The sequence below is a fragment of the Brassica rapa genome, chromosome A06, assembly GCF_000309985.2.
Source record: "Brassica rapa cultivar Chiifu-401-42 chromosome A06, CAAS_Brap_v3.01, whole genome shotgun sequence".
NCBI lineage: Eukaryota > Viridiplantae > Streptophyta > Magnoliopsida > Brassicales > Brassicaceae > Brassica > Brassica rapa.
In genome coordinates, this window is record NC_024800.2 from 20,139,705 (window position 1) to 20,153,798 (window position 14,094).

General features: G+C 34.1%; 2 protein-coding genes across 3 annotated transcripts; one reads left to right on the top strand and one right to left on the bottom strand.

The window, feature by feature from the left end:
• The first annotated feature begins 85 nt into the window (after window positions 1-85).
• LOC103873997 (probable cytosolic oligopeptidase A) lies at window positions 86-4,208 on the top strand. The gene is made up of 17 exons (XM_009152403.3): window positions 86-587; window positions 707-874; window positions 958-1,081; window positions 1,178-1,254; window positions 1,386-1,529; window positions 1,626-1,856; window positions 1,934-2,024; window positions 2,106-2,227; window positions 2,310-2,417; window positions 2,503-2,748; window positions 2,854-2,999; window positions 3,085-3,202; window positions 3,292-3,451; window positions 3,553-3,584; window positions 3,674-3,739; window positions 3,827-3,898; window positions 3,991-4,208. The coding sequence occupies exons 1-17, from the start codon at window positions 144-146 to the stop codon at window positions 4,075-4,077; spliced, it is 2,436 nt and encodes an 811-aa protein (XP_009150651.1). The 5' UTR covers window positions 86-143; the 3' UTR covers window positions 4,078-4,208.
• Window positions 4,160-11,071, bottom strand: LOC103873999 (transcription factor GTE7). 2 transcript variants are annotated; one of them, XR_004448748.1, is made up of 4 exons: window positions 8,872-11,071; window positions 8,574-8,781; window positions 8,146-8,470; window positions 4,160-4,221 (listed from the first exon to the last, which is right to left on the bottom strand). XR_004448748.1 is itself a non-coding variant. In XM_009152404.3 (3 exons), the coding sequence occupies exons 1-3, from the start codon at window positions 10,213-10,215 to the stop codon at window positions 8,385-8,387; spliced, it is 1,638 nt and encodes a 545-aa protein (XP_009150652.1). In that variant the 5' UTR covers window positions 10,216-11,071; the 3' UTR covers window positions 8,046-8,384. The 2 variants fall into 2 exon arrangements, 1 of the variants encoding a protein (XP_009150652.1); XM_009152404.3 differs by lacking the exon at window positions 4,160-4,221 and having other exon boundaries at window positions 8,046-8,470.
• Between the last annotated feature and the right edge of the window lie 3,023 nt (window positions 11,072-14,094).

The following is a 14,094-nucleotide window of genomic DNA, read 5'->3' on the forward strand; positions in this document are numbered from 1 at the left end:
TAATTTTACTTCGGGATCAAGTTTAAAATTGACAAAACCTAACCTTTTGACACATCGATAGGCTTGGAACCTCACATAATCACATTCAAAACAAAACAAAAAAAAAATCTCGAAGAGATAAGAGATTTTCTCCCCGAGAAAAAATGAAGAGAATAACAACAATAATCGCAACAACGTTTGTTATAGCCAACACTCTAATGGCGACGACTACAACTTCTCGAGCCTCTCTCAACCTCCTCCTTCGCCGCTCCCCTCCCAAACTTCGAAACTCTAAATTTTTCTCTTCTTCTTCTTCTTGTCAGTTTCGTCCCTCGACTTTACCTAAATCATACCCGTGCCCCATCTGGTCCTCCTCTTTCTCCTTCTGCCTCCCTCCTAGATCCACCTCCACCTCTCTCCCCTTCCGCCACTTCTCCTCCTCTCCTCCCTCCATGTCCTCCGCCATCGCCGCCGCCGCTTCCTCTTCCGTCTCCGATGAGAGTCTCCTCTCGTCGAATCCTCTCTTGCAGGACTTCGATTTCCCTCCGTTTGATTCCGTTGATGCTGAGCACGTTCGTCCCGGGATTCGTGCTCTGCTGCAGCACCTCGTATGTTCTCTTCTTCTTCAGTGTTATTCGTTCTATGATTTTAAAATCAATGTTGAAACTATATTGTTATTGTTTGTATGGATTTGGATTTGAACTGATTATAATATAATATTTTCCAGGAAGGTGAATTGGAGCAGTTAGAGAACTCTGTGGAGCCATCGTGGCCAAAACTGGTTGAACCGTTAGAGAAGCTCGTTGATCGGTTGAGTGTTGTTTGGGGAGTGATCAATCACCTTAAGGCGGTTAAGGACACTCCCGAGCTTCGTGCTGCCATTGAAGAAGTTCAGGTTGAATCTTGTTATGTATTTTTTGAAATTAGAATTCAATTATCTTGTTTTACTAACTAACCATACTGTTCTTTCTTCTGCAGCCGGAGAAGGTGAAGTTTCAGCTCAGGCTGGGGCAAAGCAAGCCTATCTACAATGCCTTCAAAGCTATTCGTGAATCTCCTGACTGGTCGTCGCTTAGTGAAGCTCGTCAACGTTTAGTTGAAGGCAAGTAGATTTAAATGGCTCACTTTAGTGACCTAACTGTTGTTATCTCTGTGCAACTTTTTAGTGTGCTGACTATTGTTTTGATCACTGTTTCAGCACAAATAAAGGAGGCGGTTCTCACTGGTATCGCTCTTGATGATGAAAAGAGAGAAGAGTTTAACAAAATTGAACAGGTTCGATTTAACTCATTGACACTAATAAATGTCAGCTTGTTTAGTGATTGCTTAGATCTATGTTTGTCACAGCTTTTAATCTCTCAATACTATTAATATGCTCACTCTTTTTTTTTTGTTCTGGATTGAAGGAACTCGAGAAACTTTCCCATAAGTTTTCTGAGAATGTTTTGGATGCTACAAAGAAGTTTGAAAAGTTGATAACAGACAAGAAAGAGATGGATGGATTGCCTCCAAGCGCTCTTGGGCTATTTGCACAAGCTGCTGTGTCCAAGGTATCGATATTAGCTATAATATATATGCAAATTCCCATGTTATTTTCTTTTGGGGTTCGTCATTTTTATTCTCTTGATATGTGTGTGTGACACAAGGGTCATGAAAATGCAACTGCTGAGAATGGACCATGGGTCATTACACTGGATGCTCCTAGTTATCTCCCTGTCATGCAACATGCCAAAAACCGTGCTCTTCGTGAGGAACTCTACCGTGCGTATCTAACTCGTGCCTCTTCTGGTGATTTGGATAACACAGCGATCATTGACCAAATCCTGAAGCTTCGTTTGGAAAAGGCTAAACTTCTTGGTTACAACAATTACGCTGAGGTAGACTCAGCAACCTAAGTAAAACCATTTCTTTTTTTCTCTTCTGGTTGGTTTAATGTCACTCTCTATTGTTTTAGGTAAGCATGACTATGAAAATGGCCACTGTTGAGAAAGCATCAGAGCTTTTAGAAAAGCTTCGTAGTGCTTCGTGGGGTCCAGCTGTTCAAGGTAACATGTTGACCACTGTTGTAACAGTCAAATATAGCGTGAGATTTGATACTCATGGTTCGTTTATATTGTATAAATTAGACATGGAAGACCTCAAGAGTTTCGCAGAGAGCCAAGGTGCTGAAGAATCTGACAGCTTGACTCACTGGGACACCACTTTCTGGAGTGAGAGGCTTCGTGAATCCAAATACGATATTAATGAGGTTCTTTCTCCTTCTCTAACTTGCAATACAACTTTATTGTTTTGAAAGTCTTCATTCTTATTTGTCGTTTTGGTCTTTGTAGGAAGAACTACGTCCATATTTCTCCCTGCCAAAGGTTATGGATGGACTTTTCAGCCTAGCTAAGACATTATTTGGAGTCGAAATAGAACCAGCAGATGGTGTAGCTCCGGTAAAATCTGGAACCCTATCTGTTGCGTCGCATGTGAGATACTAGTTAAAGCTTGTTAATTGACATATATATTTATAATCTGAAGGTCTGGAACAGCGATGTTCGGTTCTACCGTGTCAAAGATTCTTCTGGAAGCCCAATCGCTTACTTTTACTTTGATCCATACTCTCGCCCTTCAGAGAAAAGAGGTGGTGCCTGGATGGGTGAGGTTTTTTCCCGTAGCCAAGTCATGGCTCAGAAAGGTACTTCCGTTAGGCTGCCTGTTGCGCACATGGTATGCAACCAAACTCCTCCAGTAGGTGACAAGCCAAGCCTTATGACATTCCGTGAGGTAAATGAAGAATCTAATCTTAAAGATTTTATTACATCCTTTAAACCTGCTTGTATCTTAGTATGACATAAATTTGCTGACTTCATTTCACGCTAATATATACAGGTAGAGACTGTGTTTCATGAATTTGGACATGCTCTCCAGCATATGCTTACCAAGCAGGATGAGGGGCTAGTGGCTGGTATTCGAAATGTAGAGTGGGACGCGGTTGAATTACCATCACAGTTTATGGAAAATTGGTGCTACCACAGGTACTCTCGAGTTCATTACGAGTTACACTCTTTGTAATGTTTTTTATAGTGGGAGTAAAAGCAGCGCTATGATTACTGGTTTCAGGGACACTTTGATGAGCATTGCGAAGCATTATCAAACAGGAGAAACACTCCCAGAGGAAATATACAAGAAACTCCTTGCTGCAAGAACATTCCGTGCAGGGTCATTCAGTCTTCGTCAGGTGAATGCTTTTGATATTCAGTGACATTTTATGTTTTGTAATGGATCAAGAAATTTATGTGTAATAATATGATGATTTGATGGTTTCAGCTGAAATTCGCCAGTCTTGATTTGGAGCTTCACACAAATTACGTACCAGGTGGACCAGAATCCATCTACGATGTTGATCAAAGGGTATCAGTAAAAACCCAAGTTATCCCTCCACTTCCTGAGGATAGATTCCTATGTGGCTTCAGTCACATATTTGCAGGTAACAGTCCTCAGTCATGAAACCCTGATAGAGATGTATATATTTTTGCTTTTTTTTTTAATCGTAACCATTCACCTATAAACATGTCCATGAATTTCCAGGAGGATATGCAGCCGGCTACTACAGTTACAAGGTATAAAGAAAATTCTGAATTTCTCTGTATATCAAAACTCTATCCGGCTGTAAAATGCTCACCCAAATTTCTGAATAAAAAACTTGCAGTGGGCAGAGGTTTTGTCTGCAGATGCATTTTCAGCGTTTGAAGACGCTGGACTGGACGACATCAAGGTATTATATATTATATGAACTCTATACTGAAATAGAGACAAAAAGTTGAGGAACGAGATTATGAAACTTGTTTTTTGATGCAAACAGGCTGTTCAAGAAACAGGACAGAGATTCAGAAACACAGTACTTGCACTTGGAGGAGGAAAAGCGCCTCTCAAGGTATATGTTTTGTTGTCATATGTTAATATCTTCAATATGTATTTTACGGCCATTGAGACAATACTATCTTAATGACTCGAAACTATGTTCAGGTGTTTGTTGAGTTCAGAGGACGTGAACCTTCACCAGAGCCTCTTCTAAGACACAATGGACTCTTGGCTGCCTCTGCTTCCGCTTGAGTAGTTTTTCACTACATTTGGTAGTACTTTAGTCTTCCAAAGTTAGATTTGATTTGATTGATATAAGATGAAAAACTCGAACTTCTTCAACAAATAAGATATTTTTTTAGATTTTCCAACCATTTACATCACTCGGTACTACATGTAGGAACCTTATTTTACTACCATAGGACAACTGATATTTGTAAAGAATAATAAGAACATAAACTAAAGTTTCAATACCAAAATATAAAAATAAAGAAGAATTGCAGAGTCGAGATAGATAATCTCTTTCCTTAAATCTTTAAACGCCCCGTAGTGTGACGGTTTTATGGCGCTCAGATTCCCAAGATACAACTGCAGCATTGTTTCTGTTTACCATCACCGAAAAACAGAATCTATCGAACCTATTTCTGTGATGTACTCTCAGACTCAAAATAAAAAAAATACTAGCATAACTATTCTGAGTGGGAGAAATGTTTCTTGATTGTATGAATGTGTGTGTTTTCTAAATGGCTCACAAGCCTTTATATAGAAATATAATGAGAAGCACAAGTTTCATTTTTCAACACAAAAATGAAACCTCCATAGTGCACTAATGGAGTTTTTAATTCTTGTCATTATTATGTGAATTTATTCCACATTTTGACCAAGAAATTAAAGAATAAAATTATTATTGTTTTGACCAATTCAAACAAAATAATATACTTTAAAATGGATTTCTTTTTTATATTTTATCAATATAAAAGATCAACATATATTTGGTTTATAAGATTAAGTCAATGAACATGAAGTCCAACTAACAAATCAAAAAACCCAAATCCAATTTCAAATATCCAATGTGTGTATTTGCTACTTTATACAAGTTTTTCAAATCACACACATTAGACCTCCATTTCTCATTCAAATAAAACTTTTTTTTTGACATATGAATACATTATTCATAATGTTCAAAAAATAGTTCCAACAATCCCCCACATGAATAGAAATGACTCTAGACACTAGACGACTCGACAGACTTTCTAGACAAGACTCAACTTCCTAGACAAGACTCGACAAGACCTAACTAAGGACTTTTGAGAGTACAAACGAAAAATCCACTGCATGATGAGTTGGTAGCAATTTTTCAGCCTTGAACCAGTCATTGTTAATAGCTATCGGATTTACTCGGCCAGGAGGTGGCCATGATGTCTTGAACCTCCCGGGCTTTGGTGTAAACCTAGACAATAGCCATAACACAGCTTCATTCTCTCACAGAATTAGGTTCTCTATTGTGTTCATTTTGGCCGTGAACAGTCTTGGTTAATCATGAGTGAACTTGGAGAATATAGCCTTTCCTTCATTCTCCTAGAAACGGCCCCATTTCACACTCACAAGGTGATTTGCCATTAACTTTGTTTAGAAGAGTATCATGTACTACTCCATTCATATCTCAAAGCTATGGACACAAATCATTAAAAGCTAATGCTTATCCTGTATTCCTTACATGTAGCACTGTTTAATCATCATAGGAATTGGGTATAGACCGAAGTCTTACAGTGCTTTGGGCAGACTTAGTTTCACTTAGTTGTCTCCTTGAACCTATTTCTTGGGATCTCCAGTCAGTTAGGTAGAGTTACCGCGAAACCTCATCTTAATTCACAGGCGACCCATTCCTTTTGATGATATAACAATTTGATCTCATGACACACCTTTAATTAAAGGATCCTAGGTTGTCACCATAGTGAACATAATCTCTTGAGATTAGTCGAGATCAATTGTCTAATGATTTTTGTCATCTTTTATTCAAGATACAATTAACTATTATACACAAAACTCAGTGTATGACACTAGTTTGTTTTTTTTTAATAAAAAAAATATATTGTGATAACTATCACTAAGTTCATTTGGCCTCTTGCCAACGACTTTATATGGTAAGCAAAGCTTCCCCCCACATTTCTTGAGATAGCTCAAAACATGCATAATTACATTTAACATCTCTTAAGAGTTTAGAAAATTAATCTACAACTCCTTTAGATTTAAATGAATTAAAAGCAATTTCAAAAATTATTACAATTTTCTTGAAAAATGTGTTTCATTCTTAGAAATTCACATTTTACATCCAACTATTTTCATAGTTTTCTTAAGTTGATTTATAAATCCAACTTGTATGTTTTGGATCTTTCCAAACACATATTTTGCTTTTTAGCAAATAAACATATCATTACAAGATATTATTTTACCATCAAAACCATTATATGATTATTTTCAACCATATTGACTTTATAAACTACAATACACATGTTAGTTTCAGTCATATTGGTCTGAAAATTCTCATTGTTTTTGTATGGTCAATCTTTTTACAACTAGCGTTTAAGCATTGACAAAATATGAATGTTTTGATCATTATCAACAACATTATCTTTTCTAAATGAAAAATGATTCTTATGTGGCAGACCTCTCCCAAACTTAATTTGGGGCGTCGACTCACGAATCCATTTCCATTTATACAACATGATTCCTTAAGAATCAAAATGTTCTTTCTGACGACGGTTTCACCATATTTTTGAAACTTGAATCATTTTTTTTCCTCTTGATCAAACACTTAATAATCAAATTAAGTTGTTCCAAAAAATCTGAAACAGAAATAAAAAACGTTAGCATTCTTGATAACTAAAACAAATAATTATCTTTAGCCAAGTCAAAGCATTAACAGATTTTGAACAAATAAATTATTTGATCATGTAAACTGACGAATTTGATCACAACTAAATGCAAAACAAATACACAAAGTAAATGCATTAAAAGTTTTAAAAAAAAAACCACAAGAACAAACGCTCCACAGTTGCTAATATATGCAAGATCAAACGCTTGAATTTTGATAAAAACCAGTCGTATAAGCATGATTAGATCATACAAGTCACACTTTTGTTTCAAAATAATTTTAAAAATCAAGCGAAAGTGCAACACGATGGTTTCAACACGTCAAAAGACAAATCAAATCAAATTGTTTTTTTTTTTCTTTCAGAAAATCTGTAACTAATGATCAACGCTTGATGATAAAGAAGATTCACAGAAAAACAATAGCTAAGATTATTATAAGAAATCCCTGCGCATGATCGATCTGAAAAGATCATAACAATTGCTTTTTCATCACCATGAATTCTCGAATTCCTGTTTTTATGATAAACAAGATCCGATTCCAGCATCTTTAACCTGTTCTTAAAAAAAACAATAACTTTTAACAAATATCAGTATTGTTAGTGCAAAAGCATAAACAATATTTAAAGATTTAAGAGTGTAGGAACCTTATTTTACTACCATAGTACAACTGATATTTGTAAAGAATAATAAGAACATAAACTAAAGTTTCAATACCAAAATATAAAAATAAAGAAGAATTGCAGAGTCGAGATAGATAATCTCTTTCCTTAAATCTTTAAACGCCCCGTAGTGTGACGGTTTTATGGCGCTCAGATTCCCAAGATACAACTGCAGCATTGTTTCTGTTTACCATCACCGAAAAACAGAATCTATCGAACCTATTTCTGTGATGTACTCTCAGACTCAAAATAAAAAAAATACTAGCATAACTATTCTGAGTGGGAGAAATGTTTCTTGATTGTATGAATGTGTGTGTTTTCTAAATGGCTCACAAGCCTTTATATAGAAATATAATGAGAAGCACAAGTTTCATTTTTCAACACAAAAATGAAACCTCCATAGTGCACTAATGGAGTTTTTAATTCTTGTCATTATTATGTGAATTTATTCCACATTTTGACCAAGAAATTAAAGAATAAAATTATTATTGTTTTGACCAATTCAAACAAAATAATATACTTTAAAATGGATTTCTTTTTTATATTTTATCAATATAAAAGATCAACATATATTTGGTTTATAAGATTAAGTCAATGAACATGAAGTCCAACTAACAAATCAAAAAACCCAAATCCAATTTCAAATATCCAATGTGTGTATTTGCTACTTTATACAAGTTTTTCAAATCACACACATTAGACCTCCATTTCTCATTCAAATAAAACTTTTTTTTTGACATATGAATACATTATTCATAATGTTCAAAAAATAGTTCCAACACTACATTGCGTTGATTCTTTCTCCTAGATTCACCTTCCCTGTTCATCATCTCACAAATACAATTAAACAACTTTCTAAATCTAAAAGGTGAATTAAATAACGAACTCCTCTCCATCAAACTATCTTTTCTCTCTATCTAACCATACCATCTTCTTCTCTAACTACTACTGCTTCCTAAGGTTTCCTCCCTTTACACCCACGCTTCCACCTCTCTTGGAGCTTGAAGGCCGAACAATAGACTATCCTTAAGCTTCTTTTGCTTCCACAAATGGCGATTGAACACTATCTGCATCAGAATCACTACCTGATGAACTCCCGCCTGACCCTGAATCTGCAAATTAGCATCAAAACCATACAATGTTGTCAGCGATACACAATAAAGTGGAAACCTTTTGAGGTAGGGGATTTTGGAAAAGGGTTAAAGTAAAATATACCACTAGAGGAAGAACCGCTACTAGAACTAGAGCTGCCTGAAGAGCTAGACCCGCTACTAGCAGCTACTGCTACTGCAGTACCATCTCTTTCGATCTCAACAGATGGGTAATCTTCGATTGGTATGTCTTCTCCAATGTCTACATCCTCTTCCCCTGCATCCCCTTTCCTCGTTCTCTTCTCCGCACTACCCATTTCTGCCTCCGAAGCCTGAGAGAGAGACAAGGTAAGAAACAACATTTAACTACAGTCTACAGACACAATAGCTGTTTCAATAGGATCAAGAGATTGTTTGCTTACCATGTGTCTAGCAGCTGGAGGAGTTGACACGTTATGGATAAACCCTTGGCGCTTGATTTTGCTAGCCATCTTCTTGTAATTAGTCACGAAACGATCAAGCTCCCACAGAGTCTCATTGTCTACAGCTTCAATATCCAGCTCTATCTCATCACCATCCTGAGCCAAATGACCGTTCCTCTTCCTAAGAATCTGAACCAACTGTCCAAGCTTCTCGGGAGGCAAGTCTTGTAGATTCATACCAAGCTTTGACTTCTCCTCCATTGTCATCAGCCTTTTGTTAGGATCCTTAGCCTTAGGCTTCGGCAACTTCCCTTTCCTCCCTTTGGTTACTTCACTCACATCTGGAGGTGCTTCCACTTCACTAACCGGCTGAGGCTGAGGCTGAACAGCCGGAGGAGGAGAAGGTGAAGGAGTTCGCTCCCGTGGCGGCTCAACTACTTGAGGAGGAGACAATGTAGGTTGTAAGGGCTTCACTGAATCCAACTTCTTCGCAATTGAGATCTGTTCAGTTCCTCTCCTCACATTCGCCTCCACTGGACTCTGACTCCACTGTCTTTGCTTCACCACAGGCTCAGAACGAGACGTTGAGCCAGTGAGCTTCACTAGCTGAGCTTCAAATTTCTTGAAAGCAGGATTAAACATCACATCAAACTGATGAAGAAGCTTCTCAGCCATAAAGTACACATCTTGCCCCTTGGGGTTATACGCCATCGCATTCCTGAACGTCAATCTAACATCCGTCGCGAAATCAAGCGGCGAAATGTAAAAGCCCTTTTCGAGATTCAGCTTAACCGTGCCCAGATCCATGGGCTTCTTCACGATGAGATGGTAGTCATGAAGCCCCAAACCAACCACATCGACGGGCGTGTTAAACACCCAGGCCCATTTGTGCTTCATCAGCTTAACCAACATCTGACCGCAAGTATTCAACATAGCCGCCAACACTCTCTCCGACTCCGGGTTCGAAGGAGTCTCTTCGGAAGCGAACGGATTGCATCGCTTCTTCGGTTTCTGCTTCTTCGATTCAACTCGAACTTGCTGAGACTCGAACGTTCCCGACTCGATCCGTTCCCTGAGGATCCGAATCTGCTCGAGCTCAGAGGTAAAGCGCTTCTTCAGCTCCCTGAGCTGACTCGAGTTGTACCCAGCGAGGTTAAAAGTAGCGTAGCCTCCGTAATTAGACGGATTGCTCGAATCGAAATTAGGGTTAGGGGTGAAGAGGGGAGGAAGAGGGGTAGTGCTGTTCTCGGCGACGGATTGTTTTGTAAATTTCCTCATAAAAACGGCGCCGCATTGTCCATGGAAGGACGGTTCGTTTAAGGTAGACAAAACAGCTGGTGCCATGCGAATCGCGATGGTCTCAGGGTCATTTCGCGGGGAGGTTCGTTCTCGCTCTTATAGAATCTCCAGCTTTTTTTGTTTTTTTTTTTTAAGAAAAGTTTTAGCCTCCAAAAAAAGGGCGGGAAAATTACGTCACCGGTTAATATTCCGGCGATCGGATAATAAAAAAAATTTTGAGAGCTTGAGGGAGGATGAGAGGAGGAGGGGTTTTGAGATGACTGGGATGAGGAAAAAGATGGGAGGCACCATCTCTTCTTAAAGGCCTTTGGAATCTGACCTTCGTTCCAATCTAACCGTTTAATTTGGATCTGACGGTTCAGATTCTGCTGCCCGGGAAATCTGCCACGGATGGCTAAGATCGCGTACGTAGACACGTGGCGTGTTTTAAGCCGTTTGTTCGTGAGGCGTCGTGTGTGTTTTTTTTTTTTTGTTTAAATTTATGGGTCCCACTGTGACGTTTTCTTCTTTATTCAAATTTGTTGTTTTTTGGTTTTAGTCTCTCCCATTGGTCGCTTTTTCTTTGCCAGGTCAGCGATGGCCACGTGTAGACAGCTAGGATTACTCGTTACCTTTTTTGATTAACTCCTTGAACTTTTAATTATTCGAAGAAGAAGTTTCACTTAGGATTATGCGAGACTATATACATCATAATATTTTGATACCAATAATTTTAGAAAATTATCTAAATTTACCAAGTACATATTGCAATAGTATATCGAACAAAATTTAAATTTCGACAAGAAAAAGAAACAAACAAAAACAAAAATCATTTTTACATGACCGCACAGAGTCACCGACTATATAGACAGCGACCGAATTTAGGGCAACACCTATCAATGCATATTAGTATATTACGAAACTACTATCCGTTTTTATGAACCCAAATCACTAATGGGCTGGGCTGGCTTCTCCTTTCAGATCTCTGGGCTATAATTGCTAACGCCCGAAAAAAGTCTATATCAAATCATTTTCCATATTCTATATGATTTTAAGAAGGAAAAAACGATTTAATATAATTCCTGACCAGAAAAGCGATTTATTGTAGAGTTTGTAAAGATAAAACTAGAATGCACGGGTGTTTATTTTAATAAAATAAATATATAAAATTCTTCAGAGTACAAAGATGTAATGGTTGCATAGACATGCATCCATATGTTTGTTTTCGATTTGTAGTATATAAAATTTATGATAGATCAAAAAAATTTAATTTTCTATAATTTGTTGATTGTTCATATTATGGTTGGATACTAAACCAAAAATGATATCCTATATAACATATTCATCAAATAGTATTTTGACGTATTTATTTATAAATTAAAGCACAAATTAGTATGTTTGTGTTGTATATTAATAAATCTATCTTTCCAAAATAAAATAAAATATGTCAAGTAAAATTTACTTGTGTTTAAGAAAAACAGATGTGTCTCTAAATTTTTAAAAGTCAAATACATTTTCTTCTATGTTTATGTTTGAAGAAAATATTAAATTAAAAAAATTATATTCTTATAAATTATATACTAGATTTTGATCCGTGCAACCGCACGGGTGTTTGTTTTCACTTTTATATACATAAATTATTATTTTAGAACATAAGTGGTATATATTTTAATTGTTAATCATATATTTAAATATTTATATAACTATTTCAAATACAATAATTTTATAATTTACATGTTATAATTAATTAATTGTTTAAACCTTATGTATTTGCCACTTCTTATTATATATTTATCTTATTGTATTTGCATTTAGTTATTAAGCAAATTAATATATTCATGAGAAAATATATTTAAAAAATATTTTGTATTTAATTTATGCTAAATTCTGACCCGTATTTCGAAACTGGATTTCTTTTTACCAATATTTTTATGCTTATTCATTATAGATAATTTATTATTATATATATAAAAGTGTAAGATATGTTAATTTTTAGACATGTATTATATAGTTTTTTAATTTTAAGCCGTTCTATCATCATATTATATTTTAAATAAATAGTTTATATTTATGGATATAAAATTTATAAAATTTTCAATTGAATATAATTTTATCATATTTATTTTAGTATGATAATTATATTTTAACATGATCATGACTATAAAAGTAGATAAAATAGGATATATTTTATTTATTTTCATTTCTAAATGATAACTTAAAATACATTAAGTTATTGTTTAAATATTTTTACACAGATTTATTAGAATTTTTAAAATATAATATATAAATATATATTATATTTAAAATGAAAATATATTATGATTAAAGTAGTTATAAAGATTTTATATTATTAATTTTAAAGAAATACATGTTAATTTTTATACATGTATTATATAGTTTGATAATGTTAACCAATCTTACCAACATATTAAATTTTATTTGTGAACATAAATATTTTATAATTACGAAAATAAAATATATAAATATATAAATTTAATACAATTGTATTATATTTAGCTCAATATAATAATTTTATTTTAATTGATGATTGATTATGATTGTATAATAAATAAAATATTATAGATTTTTTATTTTTCATTTTATATAACTGAATATATTAATGTATAATAATATTTTAAACTAATTTCAAAATTAGTGAAAATATTTAAATATTATTTCAAAAATGAAGATCTTGTAAAAATCTTTTTAAACGGATTTGTTAGAATTTTAAAATAAATATATTTATATTTAAAATGAAAAGATATCAAAAGATATTATGATTAAAATATTTTAAAAATTCTATTTATTATCAGTCTGAATTAAAATGTAGTATGAATTTCTATGAATAGGCCTATTAGGTCCATTTTTAAAAAAAATCACACATGAATCAAGGTTGTGACTTCTGTTTTAATATATAAGATATATATATAAATAATATTAATCATCAAATTATTTAACATTTATTTGAGAAATAATTTTATATGTTTTAATAAAACATTTATAATTTATTTTTTTATGTGGAATGAAATAATAATACATGAGTATATAATATTTAAAGTTTGCATGTCACATTTTAATAAATCTATTAAATTTTATAGTAAAATTTAATTAAACAATATTTTGGTTAGAGAATAATGGCAAGTTTGGTTAGAGAATAATCTAACAAAATAAATGATTTATAGTTAATTAATAATAGTTATTAAATTGGTGTCATAAATTGTAATTATTATGATGAATGAATTACTATTTTTAAAAATACTTGATTTGAATTGGAAATAAATGAGAATCCTAAGTAAATGGTAGATTTAAGTGATTTCCTTAAATTTATAGGCTGGCTCATAAATATAGGAAGTAGTTTGTACACTAACTCAACAGAATATTCCGTAAATTTAGAGTTTTTGTTAATGTGTTTTTTTCGAAATACAAAAGATAATTGATTTTTTTGCGGTTAAATAGTAGGTAACAGATTATCTGATTCGGAAATATTTAAGAATCTGATTTGAATGAACGTATGCTAAGAGTATAACAAAAATATAACATGGTTTTTGATTCATAAAAAAGCACATGAACATTTTTAGCAAAAAAAAATAAAGCACATGAACACTTGTTTATGATTTTGACGCCAGAGTGATATGAATGAACGTGTAGCTTACGAATTAGAAAAATTGTAAGTACTTTGAATAATAAAATTCTTTAAACATTTATTTCTTTTGGTACATGTTAGAGCAGCTATTGAGCTACTGGTGAGGATGAAACGAAAACAAACTTTAGGTGAGTAATTTTATGGGAGCAATTAAAAATGTTTTCTATGTCATTCATTACTTTCATGTATTATGCTTACTTATTTTACGGTTTAATGACTTGATGTAATGTCTAGCTTCCCAACTGGTAGACGGTTCCTTTTCCCCCAGATTAACGAAGAAGGTAGAAGCCAAGTTTTTATTT